Consider the following 25,840-nt stretch of genomic DNA (forward strand, 5'->3'; position numbering starts at 1 on the left):
ATTTTATTTTTGGTTGCCGTGGAGATACAAACACAATTTAAAGAAAGACAATACCACCTAGATACTCAATCAGCTAAAACATCAGCAAATCTTTTAGTCATGACAGTAAAACAATAATGTATCTGTAGCAAGCTCAAAAAAGCATACTTCATAATCTTGAATTATGAAACATCTTGGCATAAGTTCCACTATTACATCATTTTGGTTATGTAACGTAACATGGTTTGTTTTACTTGACTAACATTGTCAAGATATGGTTTGTGTAAAATTCTCTGTAACTTCATGATACTTAATCAAAACAATACAATTCATGTTGTACTTGCATTCAACATATTTGTGCTCAATATGGAGCTCTTGTTAGCAGAAGCTTAGGCAAGGTTTTTCTTTGTTGTTGTTGTCACCAAGCTCCTGTCAGCCATATGTCATAAGTGGTTTTTTGAAGTTAATTTCATCTCCATCTTGATTTAGGAAATGTAATGCAAACCAATTCATTTTAAAAGGTGGAGCATCTAAATAATGATGCTGTTTATATCTGTTAAGGGTAATTTGTGATAGCATGTCTTGCAACATGTGTGTGAATATTTTGTCTTTAAAAATGCCTCCTAAAAATAAATGATACAAGATCCACTGGAGTACTCATCCTTTAGACCCATATCACTGCTTAATGTGGATTATAAGATTATTGCAATGCCATTAGCCCAATGACTGGAGTCACTTCTCCCAAAGGTAATTTAGATGGATAAAACTGGCTTTATTAACCCTTTGTGGTCCTATGTCAGACCAGGTCTGACATTACAATTTTCCCTTTCCAGTCCGAAAAGACGTAAAATAATGACCAGGATCATATTATTGAGGAGTTTGGTGATAAAACCAGTGATCAGAAAAGGATTAATCCGTATGCACTTCTATAAAGAGGTATGTGAAAAATACAGTTTACAAGGGGTGGGGCTTGGCTGGAGATGCAGTACAGATGTTCTTTTGCCATGCATTGCCATTTAAACCTGTTTTACTCTGAAAAAAACAAACAATTTTAAAACAGCTCGTGTAAAATAAACAGCGTGTCTGAATTTAAATTGGACCTGATGCGCCTGACAAAATGCCTTTGATAGAGTGGAGTGGGGATTTCTTTTCTCAGTGCTTGGAAAAGTTAACTTGGGACCTAATATTATAAAAATGGATTAAATCAATGTACTCTTGCCCGCAGGCTCAAATACTTACTAATGGTATTTTAGCACAACATTTTTTCCTTAGCAGAGGCACACGACAAGGGTGTCCTTTGTCTCCACTCCTCTTTGCCTTGGCAATATAACCCATCACAGAATCCATTAGATCTTCTGCTTCAATTGATGGTATTCTAGCAGGTAACACTGAACACAATATATCCCTTTATACCGATGATATTCTCTTATATTTAACAAAACCTGAAAAATCTACCCTCTGTGTTCTTGGAGCAATTGATCAGTATAGCATTTTATTGGACTATGAAATAAACTTCACCAAATCTAATGTCTGCCAATTTAACTCCTGAATTCTGAACATCTAAAAAGGTAATATCTGCCACAAGCTCCCTCTCAAATTATGGATTTTTCAATCATCAAATATTTTAACTTTAGAAAAAACTAATGCAGATTTATGCAAAAATTCTGATACATTCTGGAGTATATGGTCTCCATATCATATGCAAAGTGTTTCTGCTCCTGGGCCAAGATATTCGAAACGAAGAACAACCCCCTCGCAAAATATGTGCCTCACAAAAATGTGTGCTTTTGCACAGAAATTGATTTTCCAACACAACACAATGCACAATGTTGGAAAAATAGCAGATTTTTTGCACAATTTTCAAATGTGTTTGTGCCTCACAAAATCATCTGTGCATTCAATACCAATATAGCAGAAATGCACAAATGCTACGCATGAATGTGCAGAATTGGAACACTACACGACAATGGACTGTTAACAATAACCTGCCCAGCACCTATCCTAGGTGTACAGTACATACCAATATTTCTCAGGATAAGTCTACACTCAAATGTAACCTGCACACGGAATACAGAATCAAAGCTCAACACACATCGGTAGCATTGACATCACCAAAGTTGCATGCCCACCCCCACAAATATATAAATAAGCTACTAAATGGAGAAATGAAACAATGGACCACAAGATAGTGTAGGCTATTCAACATATAACTTAAATAAACACATATTATAGCAACATGCTAACTGGGTAAGTGTGACAGACAAAATCTCTGTAGCATCAAACTCCACTCTATTTTACAGAAACACACCTGTCAGCTCTGACTCGTGCTCCTTACACTATACATAAACATATTTACAGAAGTGTGGACTGTAAAACAAATCCACAATACTGAAAACACTACTCTATTCGGAAGCCCCGAAGATGGGAATCTCAGCATGGACCATGCCATGAATGCTGCCTGTGGATGCAGTCTGCACATGTGTATCCCTTACTCATACTCCTGCTGAAAGCCCTTTCCAAATGCCCCCCACTCACCACGTCCCCTCTTCCTATCGCACTTGTATGGCATAGTCATTAGCATGGAATGTAGATCACAGGTGTCAAAGTATGCTTCTGATATCAATGAGAAATAAATAACAATACTTATTAACATAAAAAAAAATAATAATAATAATTCAGCTGTGTCCTTATACCAGAGTGTGAAATTAGCAGTGAGTGGCATGAAAAGGAAAGGGAGCCTTTAGAGAATGGAACTAAAGGGATATTCTATGAATTGAGCTCTTGGGCACTGTGGCCCTTTGCCAATATTGCTGAGGATAGGGCATCTATTCGGAGCAATTCAAATAATGTTGTGCTTAAGCATATGAAATTTGCGCAGTTGCATTCATTTGTTTCTAATGTTTATCATTCTCACAGGCAATAGCATGGCTAATAAGCTAAATATTTAAAGGGCCATCACAGATTCTACAGACAGATTTAAACAGATGTATCTATGCTGTGCTGCTTGCTGGAAGTGAGTTCATGATTTCTCTACTTCAGTCTCCATAATTTTGACAGCTGTCAAACAAATGAGTACATGTTACCAATTCTAATTCATTTACATTTTTTAACTTTCTTCTTTTCTGTTACAGTACAAAGTACAATAAAAGAGAGAAGGGGGTTAATAAAGACACATATTATGGGAAAGAACAGGGGAGTCTTCCAGAAAAGGAAAAACAAATTGTCAAAACAAAGACTAAAAGTTGGGTTTGAACCCAATACTCTTCAATTTCACATTGCCAACCTCACTGTTAGCAGTCTTCATTTGTTTTTTTTTATTTTTTGTTTTTTTTAATTCACTGGCACATATTACCAACAATAGGTTTTTCAATTATCCATTAAATATGCTGATGTTTAAAGGCTATTTTAGTACATTTGAGACCAATCCATGAGACCATTAAATCTGTGAAGAGCCTGTCTTGCAGATACTATGGGGTCCTAATTAAACCACAGGCATTGACAAAACCTGGTAGTAATTTATAGCTTTTTTTTTTTTTTTTAATAGGACGCAGTAGTACTAAGCACAACTAAAAAGCTAAACCAATAAAAGTCTTCATACAGTGCACCAACATATATAAAGTACAGTGGAGTGTATATACATACAGTAGTCAGTTAAACTAAGGGCCTATTTATTTTTAGAACAAAAAAATATTATATAAATTCATGGTTCAATATGATCTTACCTTACTACATGAATTGATGTTTTCCTAAAACCCTTTTTTTTTTTTTTAGCAAGAACTTAATTGAATTGAGCCCTTGAGCCCATAAAGTATTTATTCACCCCTGGCACAAGGTATAAACTGGACTAAGTACAGAAGCTGACAATTATGATTAGTTTCACTGGTATCATCCTTTACCCAGTGGGGATACAGCAAATTATTGCTTGGCACTTCAGAAAGTGTCACTTCAGGTGGGATCCATTCTCACTGCAAATTATCTTTGACTAAAGGTTATAGATGGCAAAATATGCAGCACATAATAAAATATTTCTGTGTTGAACAAACTCTGCACATATTTCAAACTTTGCAATAAAAGATCGAGCTGCATGAACAGCAAAAGGGATGTTAACCCACCTATGCCAGAAGCAAGTATCCACCTACCTACCTTCAGTCTAGAGGCCCAGCAGTAAGCCTCAAGCAGCAGAAGTACTGGCCAATCACAACGTGCCAGTGGCACGCTCATGTAAAGCACAAAGGTGTAATCGTTTAGTAAATTACACAATTATTAAAATATATGGAAATGCCCATCCCTAATAGCTATATAATTCCACTAATGTGAATAATTTCAGGAGATGCTGGAAGGAAAGAGGAGCACAACTACATGTAAAATGTAATTTAACAAGGTGTAATCCTAATACCAGAAAGTCCTTGAGCAACTGAAGAATAATCCCTGAAAACACCTTTGATCTGCGGACTCGAACATCTTGAAGATCCAACACATTCATGCGTAAGTAAATTATATTCATCTATACAAGCGATTCCCAACCTGTGGTCCGCAAAACACTGGTGGTCTGTTAGTAAACGCCAGGTGGTCCGCAAAACAACTCCCAAAATTTGGTTACACAATTCTTGCAAAAACCAATTTCTACATGATCACACATTGTGCTACTAATATTACTAAGCAACACAACAAATAGCTTTAACTACATGATATATAATTATAAGATATGTATGTAGTTTACCTTATTCCCCTTTATCAGTTTTCTTTTATCACAGGTGTGTTTATAAATTAATATATATATTACAGTTTGATGCAATACCAAGCAGCGCCTTTGATTAACTGAAACAGCGTTCTAATGTGAAACAAGTACTGCTTGTGTTTTCCCAGCCCAGTGCACTGCATTGAATATTCCTAACTCTGTTTGAATAATTAAATAAAAAACACCAAAGCTGTAGTACTTTTCATTATCAACAATAGTGTGCTACAATCTTGCCAGGGGTATAGGAATCCTGTATACCATTATTTCAATACATTTTTGGACAGGTTGGCTGCATATAGTAACAGAAGTTAAAGTGAAACAAACAGGCTTGACTTGTGAACCCATAGTGGGAATGATCGATTCCAGCTCCATGTTATTATATGGGTTTATTCAGCCAGGTTTAGTATCTTACAAATCTATATGCCAAAAGGAAATTCCATTAACACTACTTCTGGAAATAATGCGCAGTCTGTTCTTGACGCCATCATATTTAACCAAAATGCTATAAATCATATGGACTGTGTGCCGCCAATCCTGTTTCAGTAGCAACATCCTGTACACTCTCCAATCATTTTACAAATTTTAAATTGCTTCCCTCCCACCTCGTCTTCATATTCCAGTGTTTTTTATATGTTCATCGAGCGAAGTTGGCGATCAGTTTGCTACACAATTCATTTGCTACACGAGGTAACGGCTGTGAGGACCAGCATGTTTTTACATTTACTGGAGGTTTTGTCTAACACCTGCAAAACTGAGATGCCATTTATCTACAAAGCATTCAGAATGTGAAAAAAATAAAACAATTTGAAACAAAACAAAACAGGAACTTTGCCATCAGCAACTTACAATGTGCAAAATGACAACATCCCTTGTGACCTGGTAGCGAAGATTCAAGCTCAGGAATCTAATCAAGTTAGGTACATTATATAAATACTTCATTTTCTACATATACTATACATACACACATTAGTTTTGAAATTCTGTTGTGAAAAAATGCATGACAATTGGTCCGTGGGAAAAATCCAAACACCAAGGTGGACCCTACATTGAAAAAGGTTGGGAACCACTGATCTACAGTAAACATTAAAAGAGGATTAACAAGGTGTTACTGGGTGATACAGCATGCTCTTTCACTAGTCTTTCATGCTTTTTACTTTTTAGCTAAAAATTCAAATAGCTTGAAAATTCCACTTTATAAAGTTATTTGCTGGCACCTGCGTTTTTGCTGTACATTCTCAGGTTGCCTATTTTTGCTTTGTATTCAGTTAACAGGGCTCTGGATTGTTTCTAATATTTAGTATAAAGCAGAAGGTGATATAATTTGCTCGGAAGGCTTTACCATTACAGTCAAGCTGTTTTCCCAGCCAAAAAAATAAATGACATTGAATTTAACAGAAGGATGCCTTGATGATGCCTTACCAAATTAGCAACACCATGCAAAAGAACTGCCAGGAGCAACAAGCTGCACAAACAAAATGCAGTATAACACCTCCGCAAAGCAGCCAGCTTGTTACATAACCAGAAACCCTTCCAGCCCTAATGCCCACCAAGTCAAGATCACATCTTTAAGATAAAATTGCAGTTTCGATCAGACCTGATTTTTCAAGGCTACAATTGCCTTTGGGATATCCTCAATCAGAGCGCATGCCATTTCTTAAATCGCAAGCAAACCTCTGATATATTTCAGGTTTAAACACTTAGACATTTTGTGGGTGAAGAAGTGTGTGGATTCTGCACACAAAGTTGCACGGTGGCAGCCAGGTTTCCAGGGACTGGAATCTTGCATCTCTTAAGGAAATGGTTTTCGTTTTTTTTTTTTTTTTCAAACTGTACCCCTTCTGTCTGAAGGCGTCAGCTCAAGTACCCCTTTACAATTAGCTCTACTGAATAGTACCATAGTTGCAATTAGAAGGCAGAATAATCTAACTACAACTCTCAGTTTATTTAATATATAATTTAGAACTGACAAACTGCTGGTTTAGGACAGAATACCAAACAGTAATTATTAAAACTTCAAAGTCGTTGGATGCACAGAATCAAAAAACAGTATTTGGGAATCTCTTCGGAAACACATGTATTCTCTTTCTATTCAGAAAAGTTATTATAAATAATTCAAAATCTATACTGAAAATATTTTTATTATTTACTTTCCGTCTCAGTATAATTATGTGGCATTTAAAATGTTTACAACATCAAATACAATAACCTCAAGATAAAACAATAATGATTAAAGCCAACATAAAAATTATCCAAATGGACTATAACTTTTGCAATTGCTGTAGACTCTTCCTTTGTTTTTCTTTTGCAAGTAAGAAACACAATACAAAAGGATCATTTGGATGTACTCTTATCAAAACACAGTTAAACAAATTCAGCCAGCTGCCGTTGTCGTTATGAAAATACAGCCAGGCTTAATAAATAAACCAAAAACCATCAAAGTAAAACAAGGGTATTATGACTTTTTACCAGTTTTTTTATGTGTTTACCAGAGCATGTATACTTCTAAAAAAATGCAGAAAGATTTTGCTTCACATTGAATTAGTATTCAATTACACTATGTAACACAATTTTTGTTCCTGGGTAGTAAGTGTTATTTCCTAATTGCTTATGCCTCAAAAGTATAGAAAATGGCTATTATTCCCCACAAACTTTGCTTTTGTGACCAGGACAGTGATATTTAAAAATATCACTATTTCCAATGGGAAAACGGGCAAATGTGTGTCTTTTCGTTCACATAAAGTCAGAAAAAAACAACATATGAATCCAAATTAACTTGTATTTATACTAGAGTAATACAAAAATGACTACGAAAGATTTAGAAGTGAGTAGTTTTTCGAGATTTACGATTATACTGTAAATACAGTATAATCATAAATCTCGAAAAACTACTCACTTCTAAATCTTTTGTAGTCATTTGAAAACCCCTGTCTTAAGGGATGAAAAATACCTTGACAGGAGGCTGCACTATTAAAGAATGTAGCAAACACACTCTGAAACCATAGTTTTTTTTGCTTAAAGATGCTTATTGTGTTGTTGCTACTGTACTTGGCATTACAATGCTGAAGAATATTTTGGAGATATTAAAAGTGACGTCATGGTTGAACAAACAGTTTACTAAGTAATTGCACAATGCAATGAAGCCGAAAATTACCGGCAGAGCAATTAGCAAACAGCACTATTTTCATCTACATATGGGTTATGTTTTCACAAAGGTTCTCTGCTGCTGAATTAGAACTTCAAGCAATGGTTGATTCCATGCCTCTTTTCAGATTAATAATTTGCAGTCCATTGCCTTGACGTTCTTCACTACAATAAGATTTGACTTTTTGCTGACATTATATGAAGGGAATTTCAACACGTTTCTGATTTAATCAGCTAAATGTCAAGTGTTGTCCACAAAAGCTACCCTCCAGAACTGATGAGCTATTTTTGATGAAAACAGGCACTCAGTACTAATAGTTTACATTAACACACAAGAAGCATGTCTGTTTTACTTCTTAATGCCAATTTATATTTAGCGCAAACTAAAAAAAAGACGTGGTAACGCCACTGTAAATCAAAAACACACGCCAATATACTTATAATAATCATTTTAATTGCCTAACTCTTTCTTGCGGATAACTGAATGTTTTATACTTGTAATGGCTGAGAACTTTCAAGAGACATAGCATCTGTTCTTTGTATAGTAGAGGAGTTACTGACTGCAAAACACATTCAAGGTATATTTTGGAGATGAGAGAGATAATGAAGGGTACATTGAATTTTTGTGGGAATGTGAATCAGGACAGCTAATTGAAAGGTCAGCGCAACTCTGTACCACCTGTTGCTTCGTCCCAGCTGAGTAGCTGCTTGAGAATGACTCTGCTAAGACAGAAAGTAAGGGAGATAAAAAGTTGGGTTAGTGAGCAAAACTGAGATACAGACTTGGAGGACCAAATTTATTATTGAAGTACCGACACCAATTGACTGTGCTCCCACTAGAATCTGGTGTAATATCCATGTTCAGTGTTATGCTTGCTGCTTATATATTTTAATAAATTTAAATAGAGACTCGTAAGTGTTATGATTCAGACAAACTTTCATTGTTGTGCTTCTTCCTACACCTTCGGCACCTATTCTGTCATCATTAAAACGGTACAGGCACCCACTCCTGGTACCAAAATCTTACAATTGGCGAGCCAACCAGGAGGTGCTATGGTGTAAAGGGCAACAAAGGTCTGAACTTGACATTCACTTTTTTAGTCTCTGTCAGGGGCACACACCAGGCAGTGGTAGCAGCTGTAGGATATACAGTGCCTACACTTTTAAAATTAGCGATGAGGAGTATATCCCAGATGACTGGAGTGTTCCAGAGGAGGAATGGGATTATAATCTGCCTCAGACCCAAGCTACCGCTCCACCTATGGCCGAGTGTGGTGCTTCGGCGGGATGAGTGGAACCGATCAGTTGTTAGTGCTGCCATGGGAGACCAGCAGCGCACATTTTTGATTGACAGCGGTGCTTCTGTCTCCATCCTACACACGCACCACAACTTTGCAGCTCTCCTTTGTCAACTGGTAGAGCTTGCAAGCTTTTTGCTTTTCAATGCTCTAATGCTGCTGCTTTTATTTCTAAACCTGTTTCCCTTACTCTTGGTACACACACATGTTTTCTCCCATGACCATGTGCTTACCAGAATCTATTTCTACAACAGGTCCTGACTTCTTGAGCCAATACAGTATTGCAGTTGATGCGTTTAAAATAACATGATGTTGGTAACTGTAAGCGAGGGTAGTGCTTTTATTTCTGTGCTACTGAGAAGCCTGAACTTTTTTCCCTTCCTAATGTACTGTACCTCAGCTGCTGGAGACACACTCCTCTTGATATACATACTTCACAATCCACTTTCCCCCTTTATCAGGGTGCCATCGCTTGGCATTAACAATCCTGCCCCCTTCCACAGCTCTATCCCTGGGCACATACTACCTCCTTCACACCAGGCAAACGACCTTTACTACTATTTAAACCTCCCACTCTCACTTTTTTCCCAGTATCCGGTTTACCACCAACTATGGCATTTGAATTTCTTTCCCTGTAGCCATCCTACTGGGTGACACTGCTTTTGGCAAAACTATGGCCAAACACTCTTCTGCTGTATGGTGACCTGATTTGTCCAATACAGTATGTGTGTTATAGATTCAAGTATTTTCTGTTTGCAAACTAACTCTGCTTCCTCAGCTCACAGGGGTTATCTACAGGCTGCAGCTCTGCCAGCTGGCCCATAGAGCCACATACAGATTGATTTTATAGGTCTGCCTCTGAAAACCTCCCATTGTTTAGTGGTCACTGACACATTATTCTAAGTGAACGGAAGCCTTCCCTGTTTGCAATGCCATGGCGCTCGATACTGCAAAAACAGGCCCGCTGTTCTTTCCTTCTTGTTCTAGGTTTTGCCATCGGAGAAACCAATGTATTCTACCTGTGACAAGTAAAGGAAAGCAGCACTCCCAGTAGAGGTTTTTGTGAATTTTATAAACCTGTAAACAGGGAAAACAAACCACTGACTTTTCCTTACAGAATAAATGAATGCTTCTAAACACCCATACAGATAACAATCTTTAGAGTTACTTTAAGTGAACACTTCTATCTTAACAAGCATGGTAATTAATTGATACTATGCTTGACATTACAGGCTGACCTGCAACACTGGACCCTTCATCCAATCCTATGGATCAGAGTGGTCTCCTGATAAATACTACGAGGACCACTAACACAGATTACACGGAACAGATTGTGGCCATGAGCTGCCATAACATGGCAGGATAGTTTCCTCATCATACCCCTCGTGGACCAACACCACCTTGTGTCATAGAGGGAACGTCTTCCGAATCAATGCTTCCGACTCTTCTCCCACACCCACTCCTGTATCCGTCATGATGACCACTGAAAACTGTCCTCTTATTAAACCGGGACCAGAGAATCATACAGTTATCATGCCCCACTCAGGAGTTCTGGTTCAGAACGTCCATTTAACATACATCCCGATGTACTAAACCTAACTGCTTAGGCCACGGTACACAAAAAGTGACTGCACTGACGTGACTACAGCAAGGTGTAGGAGGACTTGACTGAAACAGTTTTTTGGAGTATCACCTGATCGTTCATGATCCTTCCGTGCCTCAAAAACCAGCAGGGAGGAGGAAAAGGAGTATATGATGGAACATTTAATGAGACTATTTGGGTCTGGAAACTCATTGTACAACTCATTTTATTGTTATGCAAATATCCAAATCACAGGTAGTAAACTAAGAATACAAAGGTAATGGAGAACAATGTAATCACTAATGTAAGGCAATACGAAAGAAGGGAAAAAAGGTGCCCGATTATTAACCTAAAAAGGATGTAACTATAAGTGTGACAATCATCCCGCACACTCCTGGATGTGTGTATGTTAACAACTCTGATAAGTTTGATTATGATGTCCTTAGTGGGATTAGATTTTCAAAAGGTGCTTGTTTAGCTGTTGGTTTAATTAACATTTTTACCATAATCAAGGTACAGGCACAATCCGGTTTTAACAATCCGGAAAAGCAAAGTCAAAGTCACATGACCTCAATATGTAAGCCAGTTTAGGTCACAGATCAAAGTGCAAGGGTGCAGTTAGATTGTGTCCGAGGAGAGTCCACACAACTGGAAATATGAAGTTGAAAGCTGAATGGGTTATGAGTAGGGTTGCCACTCATCTGGGTTTGACCCGGACAGTCCATTTTTTGGCTTCTGTGTCCGGGTGCCAATTAACAAGCCTGAATGTCCAGTTTTGGTGAAATGCATGCATAAGCAACATCAACAGCCTTTCTGCTTAAAGGATTTCCAACATTGTAAAAAAAAAATACTGTTTACTACTGATTTATACATTGTACTTTAGTGTTACTTTATGTTGAGTATGTGAAAATATGCGCTGTCCAATAATTGAACTTCAAATGTCGCGTAGCTAAGCGCTGCACTTTCTGCTGTCACATTTTGAATAATGTACATATCCACCTGATGTAAAATAATCCAACAGAACTAAGCTAGTATTTACTCACGGGACTTCATTGCGAGCCGAGGACAGAGAGGATTCAATGGTGGCGGCAAACAAAAAATCACCTTCAACTAAGAAAATTAAAAGTTGTGTTCTTTCCGGGACGAGTGGCTTGAAAATGATGATTTTAAAGTCTGGATTTCAATGGGATATCATAAGCTTCTGCACCACGTACCTACTAGATGGTTATCATTGTCCACAGCTGTAGATTCTAAAGAATTGGTCTGCAGTAAACTTCATTCAACAGGGGGAAGAAAGCTGTCCAGCACTGATCTGGGATTTCGTGAAATCAAGAAGATGGGTTAAATCCCGACACAGAGCTCTCTGTCCATGAGTGCTATCTTTTTTTTGTGCACAGCTACATGAATGCATTACAGCCAGCAATCCTGAAACTGGAGATCTTCAGCGTACTAAACGAAGTGCAGCGCAACCTGAAGTCTCGCATTTCAGAAAGGTTTTTTGGCTTCAAAGTTAACCAAGCGCTGAAGTATCTTCCACCAAGCAAACAAGAGGCCTTCACAAAAAATGCTTTGGATGTCTACCAAAGAAGCTCAGAGTACCTGGAGAAGCGATTTAATTTCGGATCAGATTCATACCTACAGAAAACTGCCAATTCCCAGTTTGAAGCCTGAAGATACATTCAACTTTGAAGATCTATGCGAGATTCCAAGCATTTTTGATGTACACATAGATGGTGAGCAACTGTTCAAAGAATACTGTATCTTGAAAGAAGCACTACCAAAACTGGATTCTGATAAACTCTCAGTGGACCAGAAATGGTGGAAGTTTTTTGACAAATGTGATGCACCAAACCTCCTGAAAATTATAGAATGTGCTTTTGCAATTCCAGTCAGCATTCGAACGAGTGTTCAGCGTCGAAAGAAATCAGATGTCTTTAAACCTGGTCAAGACAGGAATCTGCACCAGGTTTAACTTCAGTGTGTCTTGTGGGGACTTTTATGAAATTGTACTGAAAAACAAAGCTCCTGAAAGCCGCAAAATCAAATGCAAAGTACACATGGAAGAAGTAGTGGGCAGGTTAATCTTTTTCCTTGACCACATGTTCTAAATAAGAAACTAGAGCAGTCTAACTATTCTATTTTTCAAAAAATTAAAAACACAACTATTTATATCTGTATGAGAGATTTTCTGTCCCATTCAAATTAATGTACTTTATAATACACTACATAAGAGCATACACAAGTACCATAGATAGAAAGTATGAATGACTAAGTTTTTCTGCGAGTTTTCAGTGGTGTGACACAGTAATGCACACGATACTAGTGAAATGTGCAGCCAGGCAGGAATTACTTTACTGTATCCACTAACACTATGGCCTGCAAGTTCGACTGCTAAAAAATACCAACAGTATGACTTTTTACCAAGAACTGGTAGTATGGTGCTTGACGAAGGCTAGTGAGGAATATATACGGTTTTGGTCAGTGGAAAAGGTGGCAACCCTAGTTATGAGATATGAGCAGTTGTAGGCGCAATTGCAAATTCATACAAGCTCCCCTCATTGGGGTGTCCTATAATGTCCTTGTAACTGTACATGGTTGAATAGATGCACTGACTTCTAGATTGGTTTTAGCTACTATATTTTGAAAGCTATGTAGAAAGATTAGTAATTGCTGGATTCTTGCATAGATTGAGAGAATGACAGTTAACACATTTCAGCTAAACCTCTTTCCATGCAGTTTATTTTTTCAAAAAATCACTTTACATCACAACACTGAAAAAAGATACGTTAAAAAGAAAAAAAAAATCTAACATTAACTATTTACTGCTTGCCTCCAATGCATTTGTACATTATATCAATGGATTCTTTTAACAGAACAGTAAGGCTGAATGCACACCCGTCTTGGCAGTGACTGCTGAACTGTCTTCAATTTCCTCTTTATCTCACATTGGCATTACAATTACAGCAGCCAGCTGAGCTCAGCCTTGATAACCATCACATTATTTATTTATTAATTTATTTTTTAAAAATCTTTCAGAGGTCACAGGTTTTCTAGAAGAGACATCTCTAGATGTACTATTAAATGTCATTGGTTACTGGACTACTAGAATATACAGCACAGTGTATGTATAAATAAATAAATCAGTCAAGCAATATTGTGAGCTACAGGCTGCAGCGATTCAGCCATCTCTGTAGGGCACAGAAATGAGACTTGCTTTTGTTTTATACCCGTTACCACTTTGAATGGGGTGGGGGGGCGGACAAAGATGTGCTCATACACTTTCCCCCACAAGCCTTCGGACAATGCCCAATTAATAAGATACAAGGGTTGTGGTGTTAAAATACACTATTTATGGTGGTGTAGACTCAGCATCATAACATTAAAATACCAAAGACAAATTGTACCCTAGTTTAACCCTTTTAAAAGCTCTTGGCAGTCACTATTCCAGAAAACAATCTGGGGAGCAAAATATCCCACTCTGTCTTTCTACACTAGCAACTAATAACATTTAGGATACCACTGCAGTTGAGACATATTGCTTTTTAAAATATTTCATCTTTATCTATTTCAGAGACCCCAAGGTATTTAAGGAGTAAGGGGTTCAATTGGAATGTAATGTGCCACTCCCAGTTGATATTTTTGGGTACCAATGCACTTGCACATAAAAATCACTTGCATATATTTGAATAGCGAAGTGCTGGGTTAAGGCCAAAAATAAATACAAAACAAAAAAGATTTGACTTCTTTTGCCAGGTCATGGAATTTGAAGCCAATTTAATAAAACGCACTGGAAGTTTAATTAGGTGGAGTAGAAGGCAGTTATTAGGTCTGTTAAAAGCTCCCAATACCATGCTGCCGTGGTCTGAAATCATAACATGTTGTTGCCATCTCCAATGTTGTTTCATTTTGAAATATACTTTACTGTTCCGACATTTGTTAACACTCTGGTGCACTATTCAACATAGAGACTGTCTAGAAGCTGATCTGAGTGTTGTCCAATTCAGAGATGTGTTTATATATAAAACATTTTTTAAAAAGAGTCAGAAACAGCAATTGAGACTGATGTAAACAAGATGTATCCTCGCAAGGCATGGAGAAAATGTGTAACTTACGCAGCTCTCCTACTTTCAGGATTTCACAAAGCATCTTGGTTAACTCAATGCTGCTTCGACCAAAAGGACACTCGTGTTTGTCTTCCCGGCTGCTGTTTTCTAACACAATCTGAAATGAGAGAAGATGAACGACTAATTTAATACACAGACAACACTCTGGGTTCCCCCATTTCACAGGGTGCAGTACGGTCTGAATACAAAACATTTACTCCAGTGCAATCTTTATGAATATTAAAATGATACCCTTGTGAATTTTGGGAAGCTTTTTTTTTTTTTTTTTTTAAAGAAATAATTGATTGTAATGATTCCAAATAGGCGTGAAGAGGAATGTTGAGCCAATTATGAAGCATGAGCTTTGGTGTCTTGACTGTAACAAAAGTAACTGACCACATAATGAAGGCAGAAGAATGTCATAACCATTATTCAAAGCTGATGAATAATTTTCCATCAGTTTAATGCTGTCAATGAAAGAGATATTCAGCTTTTTTGTTAATGTCTTAAAATGGTAACTTGTTAATTTATTTTCCTGTACAAAAGAATGTATAATGAATAATTGTATGCATTACGCATTTACCACTAGTTTATTGAATATGAAGAGATAATAAAAGGATAAAGTGAAAAAAACTGAAACATAACAATTTTCATCTCAACTCCCTGGAACTTGTATTAATTTTAAATTGTACAGCAAATATAAATTAACTATTTTCCTTTTAATCCCTGCATTTTGTCTTTTTAATGTGATTTTTCAAAAACGCTATACATTACTGCAAAGAGAAAATGAAAAAGCAAATAATTACACAATTGTCTTTCCTTCTATTCAAAACACATTTTCAAAGTGGAAAGTGCTGGACATATTAGAAACCTCAGGTGTAGAGACCCACTGACAATCAGGATACATCTAAATCTTACAGTCTCAATTTCAGGTCATCAGAGATTTATTCTTAACTTTCATTTTTAAATGTCATTGCTACTGAAACCCAAAGCACCGTATAGTATAATGATATAGTCTTCTGGGACAAGCATATCTTTAGAGCCCTGTGTTTTTCGCAAATATAAAATAGCACCAAATAAAACTAAATGCAAATATAAAACAAAATAAAACGAAAAACAATAGAAAGCAAAACATAGACATTTTTGAATTTGGAGGTTTATACAAACAATACTTGCAATCACAGTTGTCAAGGCTCAGCCATTACCATAGACACGGACTGAAGGGAAACGGAGGCTCTGACTAGCACTTGTTCGGACGTATAATTTGAAGCGAGTTGTTGGGGAATTCAAATTGTGATGGAAGACAAGAGACAATTGTTTCTTAAATGTCTAAACCGTGCGTAACAATTAAACAACGCTGCAAAGAGGGGATATGTGCAGCTGACGGTGACAAAATAATGATGTGCAGATTTTGCAACTGTCGGCTGTAATGGGGGTCAAAAGATACATAAGAAAGTTTACAAAACCAGGAGGAGGCCATTTGGCCCCTCTTGCTCGTTTGGTTGTTAGTAGCTTATTGATCCCAGAATATCATCAAGTAACTTCTTGAAGGATCCCAGGGTGTCAGCTTCAGGGACACTACTGGGGAGTTGTTTCCAAACTCCCTTAATTCTCTCTAAAAAAAGTGCCTCCTATTTGCTGTTCTGAATGCCCCTTTATCTAATCTCCATTTGTGACCCCTGGTCCTTGTTTCTTTCAGGTCGAAAAAGGCCCGTAGGTTGACATTGTCAATACTTTTTAGAATTTTGAATGCTTGAATCAGATCACCACGTAGTCATCTTTGTTCAAGACTAAATAGATGAAATTATTTTAGCTTGTCTGCATATGACATGCCTTTTAAACCCAGAATAATTCTGGTCGCTCTTCTTTGCACTCTTTCTATAGCAGCAATATCCTTTTCGTAGCGAGGTGACCAGAACTGAACACAATATTGAGGTCTTACTAATGCCTTGTAAAAAGTTTTAACATTACTTCCCTTGATTTAAATTCAGCACTTTTCACTATATATCCAAGCATCTTGTTGGCCTTTTTTATAGCTTCCCCACATTGCCTAGATGAAGGCATTTCTGAGTCAACATAAACTCCTAGATCTTGTTTTATAGATTTCTTTTTCAATTTCAGTATATCCCATATGGTATTTATATTGCACATTTGTATTGCCTACGTGCAGTACCTTATACTTTTCTATATTAAATGCCATCTGCCATATGTCTGCCCAGTTCTGAATTTTGTCTAGATCATTTTGAATGACCTTTGCTGCTGCAACCTTGTTTGCCACTCCTATTTTTGTGTTATCTGCAAATTTAAGTTTGCTTACTATACCAGAATCAAAGTCACTAATGTAGATTAGGAAGAGCAGAGGACCTAATACTGATCCCTGTGGTACTCCACTGGTTACTTCGCTCCATTTGAGTTTTCTCCTCTAATCAGTACTTGCTGTTTTCTACATGTTAACCACTCCCTAATCCATAGTTAAGCAATAGCTGTTTATTCATTTTGGGGAAAATGTGGCTTGTTTGCTTGTATTTTGTATTAGTACAGTAATTCTTTGTTTTATTTCAAGGGGTGCAAACTTTGCACTGGAGCAAATGCCATTTTGGTTTTGAATGGATTTGAATGAATGCATCTGCTTTGCTTATTGTTTAAATACTGAGAAACCCCAAGCTTGTTGTACACTGCTTCAGTGCAATGGGAATGAAATACTATTCCTATGGGTAGATTGCTGTATGTGCAATTATTATGACAGCCCCACAGTAGCAGGGCAGTGTAAATATATATTTAGTAGTTCATTTTATTGTATTTTTATAGAGGGTATGGACAGTACTTACTGTAAATAGGCAGTGAATTAAAAAGAGTGGGGAACTGTATGTTACCGTTACTTTCGTTAATAACAAATTATGGTAACTAAATGTTTTTGTGCAACGTCTGTTTGTCAAAATGTAAAAAAAAGGATAATGTTTAATAATAAATATGTATGTAGTTAAAACATGTATATTACACTTATTGCTGTACCTGTAATAAGCAAAATAAAACAATTTGTGAAAAATAAAATGAAAAATGATTAAAAAATAAATAAAACATTTCACTGGGCTTTACGTATCTTGTTCTACTTGTTGCTTCACTTAATATAAGACAAATGGTATCAAGAATAAGACATGGGGGGCACCCGAGTGGCACATCCATTATAGGCGCTCAGAGTGGAGTGCAGGATGCAGCCTATCACCTGGAGATTGCATGTTCGAATCCAGGATATGTAATTGCCGATCATGACCAGGGGTTCCTAGGGAGTGGCGCCCAATTGGCCGAGCGTCGCCCTGGTAATGAGGGCTTAGGTCAGCAGGGCAATTCACAGTTCGCCGCACACCAGCAACCCCTGTGGCTGATAGGGTGCCTGCGGGTCTGCAGTAGAGTCATTCTTATCTGTGTTGTCCTCCAGCACTATAGGTCTAGCAGCTTTGCTGTGGATCCGCAGTGTGAAAAATGACAGGACTGGCAGGAACACGTTTCGAGGTAAAAATAATAATTCAGCATTCCAAACTGGGGAGGAAACCAGTAAAAAAAAAAAAAAAAAAAAAAGGTAAAAAACGACATTAAAAAATAAATAAATAAATAAAAATAAGGCACGGCAAAACTTTTCAATCTCTCAACTTTTTTGGTCTCCCGAGAGTAAAGACTAAATGACCCTAACAATCTCTTATGTCTCAGAGAGCAAATCTGAATTCATCTCAGTGAGGAACATTTCCTCAGACGAAAGTGAAATCCAATAGAGCAACAATCCTAGAAGCAAACGTCTACATTAAGGTGGCTATTACATTTACATCCAGTTTTTACACAGTAATGGAGCGGCAAACCTATTTATGGATTTTTTTTTTTTTTTTTTTTTAATGCAGTATAATTTAATGCCATGCTTATAATAATCACACTACCATTGGAAGGCATGTGTTGAAATGGGGTTTACCCTTCACTGCTCTGCTGCACTGCATATGTGTAGACAGGACATTATGTGCAAATGCTATATATATATATATATATATATATATACACACACACACACACCCCTACAAATGTACCTTAAAACTGCACTCTTAAAAAGCCATCCATGGAAGACATTTAAATATTTTTGTTCTTGATAAAACAAAGATTCATCAACAAACATTCAGTTAAATTGTTCTTCTGAGTATTTTTTGTTGCTTTTATAAATATATAAAAAATATATGTGTTTTTGTCTCTGGAAATGTGACTCTGCGCTTGCTTCAGTATTGGGCTGCCTGTATTTTACCAAGTTGTGTAAACTCATTTTGTAATACGGTCAACTGCAATATTTGACCTCACTTCAAATCTGTCCTCCAATGACAAAAGACTTGGGCATTAAACCTGTACCACTCAACCCCTAATTCTTTAACCTTAGTAATTTAAAAAGTAAGACTGAGCTACTGCAAGACGCAAAACTGCAATGACCTGCATATGGCACTTTATCATAAATGGTTTCCATTCTTGTTCAACTAGAACATTTATTATAAAGCTCAGTTGCCAAGCACCATCAAGCAACACTCTAAAAATTGAGAGCCGGAACAAGTTTAGCAGCTATAGAACACACTAATTTAATATCCTACTGTCAAAAGTATTCAGGTGTCTAAAAGGATAATAAACGGAGAGAGAAGTAGAAGTACAGGCCATAATGAGTTTTTGTTTTATTAAATATTTAGTTGAGGCTCCATTCTTGAGTGTTCATTACATAGCGTAAAAAATACTGGTGGTGGAAAAAAATAAATAATATTGAGTGCTTGGGATCAGGTACAGCGTTGCCATCGAAATGCTAGGAAGCTTCTCTTCTATTCAGTTCACATCAGTGGTAGCCTACAGAACCCTGTTTCATTATATAGTTATTCTTGTTATTTATCAAGACACACCAGTATGGTTCAGCAATGCTGTGTCAAATGCTGAGCTCCCTGTTTTGTTTTTGTAAAAACTGAGACATTCCCAAGCTTCAGCAATCACAATGCACCCATGAAGGCTCTATTTCATTACCCTTGTGTAATGAAATAGAGCCTTCAAGCGCCATCAATTAAGACATTAATGACACTTTCTGTGAATTAGAAATAATATGTTAGAATAAAAGTTTAAAAGGTAACTAATTAAAATTCTCTTTTTGTTACCACCTTAAATAAATCTTTTTTTCATTAGAATTTCTACACTCTTACAAGTACTCTTCATTATAACTGTCTGTTTTCAACTTTATTTTTCACTTTTGAATAAAAGGCCATTTATTAACCCAGTCCCTTATTTGCTTTCTATGCTGTACATATTGTACAAACCACAGCATCATGATCAAAACCTGTTCTGCTGACTTCAACAAACTTGCTTAAGACCCTATTATGCCAATTTTACATCTGCACTAGTCATTTTACTAAAATTGTTTTATAGTAATCTTAATTGTTGGCCATAAAATACCATGCGTCAATACTTGGATCTACTAGTATAAAATGATAACGTTAGTGTGCAGTGTGTATTATTCCTGTAGTGTGCCCTACAGCAGCCTCCCTTTTTAAAGTGCAGTCTATTTCAAAAAGGTATTTACATTCACCAGAACTCATGCTCAACCATCTTACTCGTGACATTCAGATTACATAAAGGAATATTTGTGTCCTTTAGGTGCGGTATTAAAATTATCATGAATATCAGATCATGTCATTGTAAAACAGAATACGCTATTCTGATCCATATACAAGTACTAAAACGTGTTTGTTTTCTGGTGATTTTATTAGGATCAGCTGAATATGTATAAATTAGCTTTCAAGACACCACAAATAAATGGAGCAAAAGGCTGTTAAGGAAATGTAACCAAATGTCAAAAATTAAGATAACAAAAAGCTTTATTATTACTGTCTATATACAGAAAACTAAAAAGTCACATGCCTTCAATTTGCCACTTATATAAGGTCGGGGGTCAGTGAAATGAAAAATATATAAACTCTGAAGTCAGCACATCAAATGGTCTCTCGGACAGGAGGCTGCCTATGCAGTGATGGCAATTTTGTAAAATTACTGCCGCAATATGGTTGAATTTTTTTGCACGAAAATTTAAACTACCAGAAAATAGCGCATTGTGTAGTAAGGTATTTATCATCCAGAAATCAACAAAAAGTCACATAACCACAATATGGCAGCCATCTTACTTTATCATTAGGTACAAACACTTGAAGCCAGGCATCTCTCTCCAGAGATTTTCACAACAGAGAAGGCAAGGGGTAGATAAAGGGGTAGAAAAAACACAGTTTGCAAATCTTTGCAGGAAACAATGTTATGTTAACAGATCTACCGACTCTCCCGTAATTTTGCCGGGACCTTCCTGTTTTTTGGACGCTTCTCCTAAGAAAAATTATTATTATTGATCCACAACATATGTGCAGTGTAACAAAGAACATTGCAATATCATGTTATGTTTTCTGGCTTTTTTGATTATTTGTTATTATTGACTTACTGAATTTAGAGTTTTCACGGCCATAGCCAGCCATCTAAAATGACAGAGGCACATGTATCATGGAAGAAAAAAAAGATATGAGGAGATTTTTTTTTTATTTCTTGTTATCAAGTAGGTGCCATAACTCGTCCTTTGATGATGAGGTCAATGTGCAATACCAAAATCAACTACAGGTCGACCTGCTCCCAAATCAGCCACCTACAACTACAATACAATAAGATTCACCAAACGGGCCAAAAGATAATTTGATTGTGAGCATCTAATTTTAGTTTTTCTGTTTTTATAATTTTCACTTTTAAAAGCAAATTAAAAGGAGCACTGTATCACAGTCTACCAAATAATAAAGTGGAATACTTGTATGCCTTTTTTGTCTAATGTAGATTTTATTCCCACTAACATTTCAATTTACAAAAGCTCCCTTATTTTGAAAGCTCAATGTTGACAGGTATGTGTTTAAGGAGGTAAGAGACTCAGTAAGCAAGAAAAAGTGCAACCACATCAACACTGACACCAAGATTACTTGTAATAGCAGGTAGAAACAGTGCTATGTACCTTTTACTTTAAAAGGTGTATTCTTCTCCTATGAAAAACAGCACACATTGTCAGTAGCAGTGTGATAATAAAGCTGGAGGACATTATAAATGTAGCTTCATAGACACTATGGGTTTCAAGCTAGCATTAGGTTATTATCATAACCCTGGTTCCCTGAAATAGAAATGTAACCACTACCTAATGGTTATTTATCCTTAAAAGACCATAAAACTTAAATAGATATATCAAAGCTACACATAGTGTCTGTGACTCCTTCGCGCCCGCCCCTAGGGCATAAAAAGATTGCTGACACAACACAGTCATCATTTTTCCTCTAAGACTGCTGCAATAATAATGCAGCGACCTTGAAGGTTAATGGTTAAACTTCTATTTCAGGGAACCAGGGTTATGATAATAACCTAACGTTCCCTATCAAGTACGAAATGTAACTATTACCTAATGAGTATGAATGCCAAAGCTGTCGCAAGGCAATATTGCAGACAAGCCAAAACACAGCTAAACCAAAGCAGAAAAACTGAGGGAGAACTCACCTCTTGTGCCAAAACCAGGGTTTTGTGGATCCACGACATTTAGCTGATAGAACCGCGTAAAGTAAGCCAAGCAGTGCACACCACTGCATCGCAAATGTCCCTGACAGATGAGCCCTGTAACAAAGCCCACAAAGCTGCCATGCCCCTGTTGGAATGGGCAGTGAGGGGGCAAGTTGGCTCACTATTAGGCAGTCTTAACCGTATCTGTGAACCACTTAGGCAGAGCTTTCCCAAGGGAGTTAGTCCCATAACAGATGAAAAACTGTTCAGACTGCCTCCAACTGTTCTGTTCTGTCCACATAATACGCTAAAGCCTGCACCGGTCACAGTGCAAGGAGCACAGTATGGTGTGGTGCACAAGCATGGTACAGTGCAGTGGGCACGGTACACACAGTACCGTGCACAAGCACGGTATGGTGCGGTGCACAATGCACATAGTATAGTGCAAATGGTAAGGTAAGGTGCAGAGCACTGTACACTACTGTTGTGGTAACCTTACTCACTAAGAATGGTGGTAGATCAGTGACCTACAGTTACCGAACAAGCAATATACAGGGATGCCCATTTGTATAGCTTCTGGCTTAGCACAGCACAGCCCTAAGACTGGAGTGAGCCTGCTGTCACCGACAGCCTTCGCAGTAACACTGCAAGCGGAGACCAGAGTGGCATCTAAACAATGCGGGAAGGACTGCAAGCAGTCAGACCCGAAGCAGAGCCGAGCTCAGTGACGGCAAGTGAAATTGGCAAAGGTAAACTCATTCGTTGTACAAAAGTACCGACGGTAAAGGAAGCAATTCTTGGACATACAGTTATCACAAATGCAAATATAGGGATGCCCACCTATATAACACTCTTGGCTAACTAGCAGCTCGAAAACTGGGGAAACCTACTGCTAGAGTGCTAACAGTCTTCGTACTGATTCTGCAAGCAGAGCTTAAGGAGGCAACGAGACACTGAGGGAAAAACTGCAAGCAGCTTGACACAAGTGCGTGTCTTGGTCTTTAGAATTTCTGTGGAAAAACAAAAAAAAATAAAAACAAAACAGAAAATACAGAGAAAAAAATTCTCAGAATACAATAGTAAAACAGTTATTCTAATAGCATTTTAATATCACTTTTATAATAAAAAACACATTTTTTATTTTTAAGCTTCACCGTAGCTTAGCAGCTTTAGGGAGAATACAGTAGCCGACTTAAGGTGTTTGATTCCAAGGAAGGGGCGAAGAAGCCACCGGCTTCGTGCAGGAACAAGGCTGTTAATGAACTAACGAACCCACATCTGAATGCACAACGTGAAATAGTAATTACGAAGCACGTAATAAATCGCAATAAGTGTAAACAGAAGAAAAATAGATTAAATCAGATATAACTGATGCTTATCTGTGCATAGAGCTCACTCTCAGGTCAGTGAAAGGAAAAATGATGATGATGTTGTGTCAGCAGTCTTTTTATGCCCTAGGTGGCGGGATTTTATGGTCAATATTCAGATTTTATGGTCCAAGGATAAATACATAGGTAATGGTTACATTTCGTACTTGATAGGGAACCTAGAATCATGCAAGGTTTTATTTTATTTTATTTATTTATTAGGCTTTGTCACTTGCTAGACGGAGGTTTGGAAAATAATTATCATTTGATGCTGTCTTAAGATTTTTATTTATTTTAAATGTTATATACTTAAGACAATAACAAACAAAACAAGGATTGTAATAGCAAATACAAAAAATGTTTCTTTTACCACTAATGATGTGTCTGGCAGTGGTGAGAAATTAAGTGAAAATAACCTTACCCTAATGTAGGCATCCTGCTGGTGCTTGGCAAAGTACAGCATGTTATCCAGAGCAAGCATCCCTGGAGGAATCTGGGTGAAGTCCACCGCTGGATTGACATGATTCTGGGAAGTGATAGCAGATGAGTCACATTAATTAAATACTTGTTAAAGTGTTAAAGCTACTACTGTAGAAACAAGACAAATGTTGTGGAAACAATAAAATTGTAGCAAGACAGACACAAACAAACAAACAAACAAACAAACAAACACAGAAAGATCTATTCAGGATTTTTTAAAATATTCATTTTCAACATATACAAATTAAACTGACTCCATGAAAATGTAAAATCTGTCCAATATCTAGATAAGCTACATTGTGTACTGTGTAATAGTGGAAGAGAAATTGCACCTGCTTTGAACAGTGGTAGTGAAAGTGTTAATTTTGTATTTCTGGTTAAAAAGAAATACCATTTGAAAATACCATAAAGTAAAAGAGTAAACCCAGGCCTACCCAGGTTAATACAGCTTTTATTTTTCAGGAAGATTAAACAAGGAGGGGGAGCCAGGCCATCACCATCCACCACATTGGGACTTTAATGGACCCAAAGCAGGTATCTGGGCCTTTACAATACAGTACAACCTTCAATTACACAGAAACCAACTTTGAAGTTGAATAAAACAGCAGACACATCCTCCTCAAAAGAACCACATTAATTGAATCATATATATTGATTGTAAATCCTGGCCTGTGATTGGTTAAAACCTCACCATAGTAGGGAAAATGCATCAAACTATTGCCCTAACATCCTTGCACCACCAGTCAACAGTCTCAGCCTGACATGTGATTGGTTCGTATCACTGTCAGTCCTGACCATTTTCACAAGGAACGCCTTTCTCCCCTCTGCACGCTTCAGAACAGAAAATGGCAGAACACTGATTCTATGAGTTAACAGCAAGTGAACTACAAAACATACTACAAAAGAAAGATGCTCCAAACACTAAAATGGTGATTAAAAAGTCACTGTCAGTTTTCTGGCTTTCTGAAGTTCAACTCAACGAAAACAAATATGACGGGCGGGATATAAACTGGACTATGCAGCAGTCGGCAAACCAGACACAGATGGAGAAAAACTTTGCCAACTATACGGTATGAACTTCAAAAACATTTTCTGCTATTTATTTTCTTATGCTGTATCAGCTATATTTAAACAAAATATATGAAGTCGTATTTACTATTCAACCCTGCCTCACTTATTTTCTTGACTAATTCATATATTAAATACGTACTGCAGCCATAGTCAAAAATTAAATTCCCCTCGGACATTACAGCCACCTGTCGGTAACAACAGTCTTCCCTCGGGTCAAGCATTTTCTTTGTCAAGAGAAAGTGTGTTTGAATACAAACAGCAGAGGTACTTACAGGTTTTTGATGCCATGGTAACTACGCTCACGTATTTCTATTTAAAATCTATAAATATGTTTGTGATGTTATTTACTACAGTTAATGATGAAATGATCTATTGTTCCTTTCTATTTAAACCTTCAGGCACCATATGTATGTTTTTAATAAGGTCCCTGTGAACAAAAAACAAAACATTCCCAGTGTTATAACAAGATGCATTCATGCAGTATGTCATCTCGTATGATACACAGGGCCATCCTTCCA

The 25,840-nt window shown here is 37.1% G+C and overlaps 1 protein-coding gene across 7 annotated transcripts in view; it reads right to left on the bottom strand.

Annotated features, from left to right (window-relative positions):
• The window catches only part of LOC121312873 (engulfment and cell motility protein 1), a 186,923-nt gene that overhangs the window by 83,082 nt on the left and 78,001 nt on the right, over positions 1-25,840 (bottom strand). For all 7 annotated transcript variants that reach the window (XM_041244750.1, XM_041244746.1, XM_041244749.1 and 4 more), the window contains 2 exons: positions 24,193-24,297; positions 14,851-14,959 (listed from right to left, as the gene is read on the bottom strand). In XM_041244750.1, the coding sequence (XP_041100684.1) occupies positions 14,851-14,959; positions 24,193-24,297 (214 nt within the window). The remainder of the gene's footprint in view (positions 1-14,850; positions 14,960-24,192; positions 24,298-25,840) is intronic.

This window comes from Polyodon spathula, chromosome 3, assembly GCF_017654505.1.
Source record: "Polyodon spathula isolate WHYD16114869_AA chromosome 3, ASM1765450v1, whole genome shotgun sequence".
Lineage (NCBI taxonomy): Eukaryota > Metazoa > Chordata > Actinopteri > Acipenseriformes > Polyodontidae > Polyodon > Polyodon spathula.